Consider the following 10,137-nt stretch of genomic DNA (forward strand, 5'->3'; position numbering starts at 1 on the left):
TGTGTGTGTGGTGGTGGTGTGGTGTGTGGGTGTGTGTGTTGTGGTTGTGTGTGTGTGGTGTGGTGTTGTGTGTGTGTGTGTGTGTGTGTCTGTGTCTGTGTCTGTGGTGTTGTGTGTGGTGTGTGTGTGTGTCTGTGTCTGTGTGTGTGTGGTGTGTGTGTGTGTGTGTGTGTGTGTGTGTGTGTGGTGTGTGTGGGTGTGTGTGTGTGTGTGTGTGTGTGTCTGTGTCTGTGTCTGTGTGTGTGGTGTGTGTGGGTGTGTGTGTGTGTGTGTGGTGTGTGTCTGGTCTGTGTGTGTGTGTGTGTGGTGTGTGTGTGTGTGTGTGTGTGTGTGTGTGTGTGTGTGGTGTGTTAGCTTCCTAGAGCAACGTGGTGCTGCTCTGCATGAATGAGGTGAGAATGGGTGAGTGACTTGAGGTCTGGAAAGAGCTTCTGAGGGCTCCAGGAGACCTGATAAAGAGATTGAAGTACAGACAGTTACCATGTCATTCACAGGAGCATGGTGGGGGTCATGGTTTAAATACCTCAATCTCAATCTTTATTTATTTATATAGCACATTTTAAAAACACATATTAAATAACACAATGGGAGTACAATAATAAAACATAATACATGATATGAGTGAATGTTCTTAATGGTACACTACATTAATTTAAAAATAAGAAATGTCCAAGGATACAAAAAAATTAAATACAATTTAGCAGAAAGAACAAAATAAATGAGAAATAATTATACATAAAAGTACCCTGAGCAGTGCTCTATACATATCATGTGTTGTATATATATCTATAAATTCTTCTTCTTCCCAGGAGGAGAAGCCGATCATGCGGCTTTCACACCAGCGCTTTTCCCTCTCTAGCTCCTAGCGAGAGCTTTTCTGGTTCAGCTCCGGTTTCCCTTTTCAGCTCCCGCTTTGTTCACACTGCCCAGAGCTGCCGCTGCTGCGTCATGACGTCACCGTTTACATCGCTGATTTTCTCCCCAACGGAGCTCACAACAACAACAACAACAACAACGGGGGACTGCGTCGGGTTGATGATCGTGTTGCTTTTAATCATACGAAGCCAGATTAAATTAAATAAGGACTTCTCCAACCTTATACTTTTCTCCAGAGTGCCGTGGTTAATTGTTTATTAATGTGTTTCATTTAGCGACCGCTGCAGTGCTGGCTGCTCTTCCACGGGAGTTTATTCTCCTGTTAGCTCCGGGTTAGCTCACACGGCTCCTAAAGTATTCACTGTCTGACTGTCACACAAGCAGCTTGATACATATCCCCAGTTCCCCTTAAGTGAATGTGTGTCAGTCTGAATTGACGCTGTTTTGGCATCACAACGCTGTTATGAAAGTTTCTCTGGTATAACATGGGTGATGTTTAGCATAGCAACCGAAGCTAAACTGACTACTTGCTAAGCCGTTTTCTACAGGCACTTTTTACCGGCGTATTTTTCATTATGATTCTACTTGTGATAGTCGGACATGACAACCTGTGCAGCCCATGTATTGATTCCATCCGATAGCTGCTATAATAACAAACGTCTGCCTGCTCTCCACAATGATCAATAACAGTGAACGGATGGTCAAAGTAAGGTACAAATAAACAGAATCACACGAAGCCTGGTTAGTGTTGCCTGACTTTATAAAGTGTGTTTTTTTATAAGTGTGTGGTTGCCTTCTAGTCACTTTGCTCAGCACTACTGCTTGTAGGCAGGCATGACGAGACTCTTCAGTCGACCCATGTTCAGGGGAGGTGGGTTTGGTTTCCTGCACGCCTCGACGTAAGAGAGACGTAAGCGACGCCGCCTCTTAGCTCCAAAGCTCTTGCCTCTAGACCGACAATTTTTTGGAGCTGGAAGTGAACCGGATTCCGGAGCTAAGAGGCGGCGCCGCTGCTGCGGTGTGAAGAGGAAAAACCGGTACTTTTCAGCTCCAGCTCCGAGCCGGAGCCGGAGCTGAAAAAGCGCCGGTGTGAAAGGGGCATCAGAGGGTGCTTTGAGCTCTCACAGATTATCTGCAGGAGTTCTGCATCACAATGGAAATGCAAAGAGAAACAGCCTCCTTCATTTCAATGAGACGTCCTCCACTTCCTCCTCCTGTTCCATGTGTTCTGCTGTGTTGCCCAAATAAAAACCTCTTTAAATGTGCACAAACAATGTTTCCTGCAGAAAGACACACAGAGGTGTTCCTCATGTGTTTTTGGTTTAATGGAGAACAACAACCATTTTAGATTACAAATACAAAACTTGTGTTTACAACACAGAAAAAGTCCTTCAGCCCGGGAGCTGATAACGCTTTGGGAATACAGAGCTGCAGGGATGTTGTATTCTTGTGTTGGTCCCTGAACGCAGCATCTCCGGGTCCAATGGGATTCCTCCGTGTGATTTGGATTATTGCAGAAAAATTAATCTCTGTGTCACACAAACATTTTTCAGGTGCTTACCCTTTTAGTTCATTAGGCTAATCTCCACTAATAACACAACTTTATGATTTCTGAAGTAAAAGCTAACGTTAGGCTATAAAGGAAACCACAGCAACGGGTCACATGACTTCACGTCACCACCGCTAAGCTAAAGGAGGCTAATGTTGGGCTATAAAGGAACTACAGCACGGTCACATGACTTCACGTCACCACCGCTAAGCTAAAGGAGGCTAATGTTGGGCTATAAAGGAACTACAGCACGGTCACATGACTTCACGTCACCACCGCCTAAGCTAAAGGAGGCTAATGTTGGGCTATAAAGGAACTACAGCACGGTCACATGACTTCACGTCACCACCGCTAAGCTTAAAGGGAGGCTAATGTTGGGCTATAAAGGAACTACAGCACGGTCACATGACTTCACGTCACCACCGCTAAGCTAAAGGAGGCTAATGTTGGGCTATAAAGGAACTACAGCACGGTCACATGACTTCACGTCTCCACCGCTAAGCTAAGGTGGCTAATGTTGGGCTTATAAAGGAACTACAGTACGGTCACATGACTTCACGTGGGTTTTAGGACTCATAATGCTGACTCATATCAGGGTTTAGGACTCATAATGCTGACTCATGTCAGGGTTTATCATAATGTTGACTCATTTTAGGGTTTAGGACTCATAATGCTGACTCATGTCAGGGTTTAGGACTCATAATGCTGACTCATCTCAGGGTTTAGGACTCATAATGTTGATTTATTAAGTCCTGGTTGCCTAGATGTTACTCTACAAAGACATTACGTCAGTTTATTCCCTGTCAGTTAAATATGACATCAACATAATCCGGGTTATTTTGTAGTTTGACCTGAATGACAGCCCATAAAATGAAATATGATGCTGAAATGGAGTTTGGTGAAAGGCCTGAATAAAAGCCTTCAAGGATTCCTGGATTATTTGAGGGACCGTCAGAGGCTCCTCACAAATCCCTGAAGGAGCCACAAACACTCCAGAGCTTCAGGGGAAACTCAGGCCGTTTCTCAATGTCGAGTAAAGCTGCTCCAGAGCCACTATTTCAAGCATACTACGTCATCGAGTGGTGCCGAATCACTGTTTAAATGCCCAGCATACATGTGCTACCAAGCAAGCCTCCTCGACATTGAGAAACGGCCTCAGTCTGATGTTTTAATCTGATTACTTTTCAGGTGACAACTAAAATGGCGCCCTGGTGTTGTGGCTGTTTTTGTTCGCACCACCAGACACAAAATCAAATTATTTGTATGTGTAAACGTACCTGGCAATAAACTTGATTCTGATTTATTGGTATAGTGTGTCTGTGTCTGTAGTTAACTTACATTTGATAAACTTATCATGTCACTTAGAAATCCTAAATCTAGAGAAAAATGGGAGTTAAATAATTTAAAAAAAAGACATGAAGGGAGTGTGTAACGTCACTCTTCATCATGAGGCTTTGAGAGGGTCGATCTTGTGATTTAAATACAAATAAACAGCAATAAAAGCGTTAAATAAGGAAGTCTTTCTCTGTGAGGATTTATCAGATAAATATTGAATCCAACGGCCGGACGCCAGAGAGCGAGAAGAAGAGCTGTGATTGGCTGAGACAGTAGTGGAGGCGGGAAGGTTTTGGGAGAAGAAGAGCTGTGATTGGCTGACACAGCAGTGGAGGCGGGAACGTGTTGGGAGAAGAAGAGCTGTGATTGGCTGACACAGCAGTGGAGGCGGGAACGTGTTGGGAGAAGAAGAGCGGTGATTGGCTGAGGGCGGTACCCATCAGCCGGTAAATAAGACGCCGGTTTGGAAGTTTGAACACAGAGAAGCAGTCGCAGCCGCGGCGGAATAACGCGTTTTAACGGATATTTAAGAGGAAATAAAGCAGGTAGAAACAGAACTAAGGTGGCGGGAGGCTCCACTGACTCGGGTCCGTCAGCTGGAGGCTTTGGGAACATGGTGGAACATACGCAGTATGGCGGGTCCCGGCAGGCGGCCTCACCGTGCAGCTCCACACCGCTACAGACGGTCTCACCGTGCAGCTCCGCACCGCTACAGACGGCCTCAGCGTGCAGCACCGCACCGCAGAAACCAGACCGCTGGAAGACCGCCACGGGACACATCAAGAGGCCGATGAACGCCTTCATGGTGTGGTCCAAGATCGAGAGGAGGAAGATCATGGACCAGTCCCCGGACCTGCACAACGCGGAGATCTCCAAGCGGCTCGGGAAGCGCTGGAAGCTGCTCAGAGACTCGGAGAAGATCCCGTTCATCCGGGAGGCGGAGCGGCTCCGGCTACAGCACATGGCCCAACATCCGGACTACAAGTACCGGCCCAGGAAGAAGGCCCGGACCGAGGGCTGTACCGGAGCCTCTTCCCCGGAGAAAACCTCCACCGTGAGACCCACCTCCGCCGTGAGACCCACCCCCGTCGTGAGACCCACCCCTGTCGTGAGACCCACCCCTGTCGTGAGACCCACCCCTGTCGTGAGACCCACTCCCGTCTCCACCGTGAGACCCACCTCCACCGTGAGACCCACCTCCACTGTGAGAACCACTTCCACAGATAAGAAGTTCTCCCGGTTGAAGCCCAGCAGCACCAGGAGGCCGGGTCAGGTCCCGGTGCAGCAGGACCCCCGATACCGCTACGTGCTGACCAGCAGCTTCACGGCCACTAAGCTCGTTAAACGGGAGTTCACCGACTCCGAGGAAGAGGAGGAAGATGAGGAGGACGAAGAGGAGATAAAGAGTGAAGAAGAGGAGGAGAGGCTCTTCTACAGCTTCAAGAATATCACCCGGCAGCAGAGCTCTGTCCCCCGGCAGCAGAGCTCCAGCAGCCCGGCCTCCTCCTCCAGCGCCGGGGAAGAGGAACTCCACCTCAGGTAGGAAACCTCCTTATTGAATCAAATAGCGCGAGAGAATGTGTTGAGATGGGTTAGTGCTCAGCAGCTACAGTGTAGATGTGACAATGAAAAACTGAAGTCTCCTCCAACAGAGCAACATGAATATAGGACATAAAACAGATCAGACAGTGCAAAATAATTCAAGATTCAAAGGTTTTATTGTCATATGAACATAGGAAACAGTGTAGAAATATCAATGACATTCTTCTGACCTGAGCTCCTCCAACAATGCAACATAATCAAATACGCAAGAAGTCTAAATACAAGTACGTGGAATATGATATATAGATGAATAAGATGTTTATGGATGTTCTTTAAAGTCCATCTTAAAGGTGTCATCGTGACTCTGATCTAACGGTGAGATTTAAATGCCAGAATGTGAAATATATAAAAAATAATGTTTGAATTTCCCCAGATGTAGACATTTTAGCAAATATGTAGCCGTGTTTTGATCCTGTATCCATCCCATAACCCCACAGACAGACAAGTGGGTATTTTGAGCTTTAAAAAAAACCTTCTTTAAGCTGCAGCTGTTAGATATCTTAGTCATTTTGACATATTTAGCAAACATTTATCTTCAGTGTTTGGTCCTGAGCTCTCAGTCCATGATGAGACTGAGTTGGTCTGAAAGAGAATAATCTGATGATAGAAGTTACTGTGACTTTTAAAGCTGGAGAAACTACAGGAGCGTCTCCAGATTAATTCCCAGAGTCTTTGGGGAGCATCAGCCCGAACTCTGTGAGGTTTAAAGGAACTTTTTAAAGTCGGCAGGTCTAAAAGAAATCCCCAGAAAAGCTGTTAAATATCAAACATGTGCAAAACCTTATAATGAGAGAAACCTCCAAATGATTACAGATGTAACGTCTGAACTTCCCCAGAGACCTGGAGCGGATTACAAGCTCCAGGTCTCAGTCCGGATGCACAGAGACGCATGACAACACATACATTTAAAGAAAACTATAATAACTTGAACTAAGACTAAATGAAATAGGGTTTATTGAAACTGCTTCAGGCTAACAACACAGACCAGAGACACGTGTGAAACATCACAAACTAACGGTCACATCTGATAAGGAGGTGAATGTAATGAAACGTAACGTCTGAGTCTCAGCAGAAAGGCTCATGTAAACACAGACCATATCTCTTCCAGAACACGTCTCATTGTTTCTGACAGCAACGTTTCTGATTGGCCCGTGGGTGTAAAGCCCGCCCACATTTGAGTAATGTGGTCATGACGCAGCGAATCTGGATCAGCTCCGTTGTTCCCTTGTTTTTAGAGATGTGGGTACGGAGGGTTAGAGAGAGGGGTTTGTTTCCTGACACTTTGAGAGTCTCCTGACACACCGGACACACACCGGGGACACACACCGGACACACACCGGGGACACACGGGGGACACGCACCGGACACACACACCGGGGACGCACCGGACACACACACACCGGGGACGCACCGGACACACACACCGGGGACACACACGGGACGCACCGGGGACACACACCGGGGACACACACGGGACGCACCGGGGACACACACCGGACACACACCGGGGACACACACCGGACACACACACCGGGGACGCACCGGGGACGCACCGGGGACACACACGGGACGCACCGGGGACACACGGGACGCACCGGGAACACACGGGACACACCGGGGACACATGGGGACACACACCGGGGACACACGGTGACGTAGAGAAGACATCAGAAAGTGACTTTAGCGTGATAGGAGACCTTTAAGGCTAAATGAAATACGGTTTATTGCGGTGATACTATTTAAATAAATCTGACTGAGTCTGTTTGCAGGAACCATGGGCGGCGCCAGGATTGTTTTGCTGCAGTAGCTTAGCAGTTGCTATATGACAGCACGGCGTTGCTAGTTAATTTTCGAAACAAACAATACCAGTGGGCCAAGCACGAGCCTGTTCATATTGTCGCGTTCACCGCTATTCAAGATCACCGATCACGAGCCTTCAATGTCCAAAACGTTCTCTTTATTTTATGGTACTGACGGCCACAGCCACGCCTTACAGAGCCAATCAATAGTATAACACTCATTATGACTTTTCCCCACACTCCAACACAACTCCTACCGTCTCTACTCCCTACACACACACACCTGGAAGGGGCGGTCTCTCCCTAACTCCCACCAACAGCATTGCCTAAATAACTTTGCAAATGTACTAAACTGCACATCTGATAACTGAAATAACTATTAACTTGGACACGCTACAATATTATCATTAATATTTACATTAAAACATTTCTTTGACACTTGTAACATTACTTTGCAAGGTAAGCACAACCAGAATAAGTTTGTAAAAGCAGAATTTGAACACTGTTTCTGTGCTCCTACAATATGTGTGTATAATACCATTACACCCTAAGCGTGCACAATAGCGATCGTTCACTGTTTCAACTGGCATGCTGTGGCATTTAACCACACACACACACACACACACACACAGGGTTGTCCGGCTGGACCGGCTCCATTGGAGATCGCGCCCGTTTACGCTGACTTGTGAGAAATCTTTCCATTTTCGATCTGTGTTCACATACTGAGAATTATAACAACATTAGCCAAGTAACAGTTTGCGCTTTAACTTACAACGACCCCTGATAGATCTCGCGAGAATGTGTATAAATGTATATAGATACATTTTCATAACAAAACAATGGGGTTGCTAAGCCGTTGCTAAGCCGTTGCTAGGCCAATTGTTGGAGTTGCTATAGCTACCCCCTGGCAGGAACCTGGACGACCTGATAGGGACAAGAACAGCATATGAATTAGGGCTGTGCGATTATGGCAAAAATCATAATCACGATTATTTGGGTCAATAATTGATATCACGATTATTAAATACGATTATTCATTGACTTTGAAAAAATCAATTTATTGAACTTTAAAACAAATAATAATTTGAACAGTATCTTTTTAACTGTTGATTACCCTGAACGTATAATTCAACTGAAAAACCAATACAAAAATAAATAAAATAAATGAAACATTTAAATAAATAATATCAAAATAATAAATACCAATAAACAAGATCAACAAATATTTTGGAGCGCACTTCCCCAAGCTACTAAACATATATAAATATGATAAATACAAATAAATGAGACCAAAATTAATGAGATCAAATATGTTGCAGTGTCACAACCTAGCAAAGCTAAATAATAGTTTTTTTCGATTATGTTGTTTTCGTAATTGTGGCAGGCCAAAATCGTAATTGCGATTAAAATACGATTTAATTGCACAGCCCTAGTTTGAACATACATGTTTATAGACTTCTTGCGAACTAATTTTTCTCAAAAATGTCTAAATTCAGACTTTTTCTGAATACTTACAATTTGTAATAGCGACTCGACACCGGCTTGAGCTTCAATCTCAGGATCCATGTATCTGTGATCCTCTCCAGAATGGAAGTAGTCATCACATACAGAGCATCAACTAGTTCCTGAACAGTGTCCTTCACATGCTGATATCCAAGAGAGGGAGTTACACAGTCACAAGATGGAGGAATAGAAAGCAGTATTCAATGTTTACTTCAGATTAGCTCCACGTCAGAAATGAGCATGCTTGTCATATGTCTATCTCCATAGAGGCTGAATCATCATGTTAATCACATAGCTATCATATGCCTCAAACAGTCCTGATGCTCTTCTAGGTAATCATACATCCTGTCATGTTCACAGCTACAGTTGGGATACCTTTGTTATCATGTTACTCTCGTTGGAAGAGGACATTCAGACCGTGTTGTGTGTTTGCAGGAACCTGGACGACCTCCCTCTCAGTCTGCTGGCCGGCCTCCACGCCTCCTCCTCTTCCTCCTCCTCCTCCTCTGATCCGTGGCCCCCGTCGGGAGGATCGCCCCCCGTCGGGACCCTCAGTCTCTCTCTGGTGGATCCGGACCAGGACTCTGAGGGCAGCCTCGGCTCTCACTTCGACTTCCCGGACTACTGCGACCCCGAACTCATCAGCTACTTCCCCGACCTGGTGTTCTCCTACTGACACACACACACACACACACACACCAGGACTTGATGAATGAGTTTGAACCCAGATCTGTGAAACCGAACATACCTCGTCTTTTTTTATGAAATGAAGTATTTTTGTACAGTGGACGGGATCCAGACGTTCTCCAGACGCCCCCCCCCCTCTCTGAATGTTGTTGTTATTATTTGTGTGGGGGGGTCAGATGTAAATGTTTGTAAGATAGTTAGTGTGAGTGAGTTAGATCCCGCTTATTTTTTTATATTAACGGCACATTTTTGTTTCTGCTCATTATTTTTGTGCAATATAAAAGAGAAATAAATAAAAACGTTTTTCTGTATTTGAATAAATCAGCTGGACCTGAGTCGTGTTTATCTGCTCTCCCATTGGACGGCGTGTTTATCTGCTCTCCCATTGGACGGCGTGTTTATCTGCTCTCCCATTGGACGGCGTGTTTATCTGCTCTCCCATTGGACGGCGTGTTTATCTGCTCTCCCATTGGACGGCGTGTTTATCTGCTCTCCCATTGGACGGCGTGTTTATCTGCTCTCCCATTGGACGGCGTGTTTATCTGCTCTCCCATTGGACGGCGTGTTTATCTGCTCTCCCATTGGACGGCACGTCTCTTAAAGGGACAGGAGTCTTGTTTATCTGCTCTCCCATTGGATGGCGTGTTTATCTGCTCTCCCATTGGACAGCACGTCTCTTAAAGGGACAGGAGTCTTGTTTATCTGCTCTCCCATTGGACGGCTTGTTTATCTGCTCTCCCATTGGACGGCTTGTTTATCTGCTCTCCCATTGGACGGCACGTCTCT

At 45.8% G+C, this 10,137-nt stretch overlaps 1 protein-coding gene across 1 annotated transcript; it reads left to right on the top strand.

Annotated features, from left to right (window-relative positions):
* Positions 1 to 4,218: 4,218 nt before the first annotated feature.
* Positions 4,219 to 9,672, top strand: LOC117470618 (transcription factor Sox-11-B-like). The gene is made up of 2 exons (XM_034115433.1): positions 4,219 to 5,299; positions 9,100 to 9,672. Exons 1-2 carry the CDS (start codon positions 4,374 to 4,376, stop codon positions 9,338 to 9,340), a joined length of 1,167 nt encoding a protein of 388 aa, XP_033971324.1. The 5' UTR covers positions 4,219 to 4,373; the 3' UTR covers positions 9,341 to 9,672.
* Positions 9,673 to 10,137: the final 465 nt, after the last annotated feature.

Source organism: Trematomus bernacchii, unplaced genomic scaffold (genome assembly GCF_902827165.1).
Source record: "Trematomus bernacchii unplaced genomic scaffold, fTreBer1.1, whole genome shotgun sequence".
NCBI classification, from domain to species: domain Eukaryota; kingdom Metazoa; phylum Chordata; class Actinopteri; order Perciformes; family Nototheniidae; genus Trematomus; species Trematomus bernacchii.

Bases quoted from the DNA above. Each gene is read 5' to 3' on its own strand.
- LOC117470618 (XM_034115433.1), top strand. From the start codon at position 4,374: ATGGTGGAACATACGCAGTATGGCGGGTCCCGGCAGGCGGCCTCACCG. The intron at 5,300-9,099 runs GTAGGAAACCTC...GTGTGTTTGCAG, and splicing joins GAAGAGGAACTCCACCTCAG to GAACCTGGACGACCTCCCTC.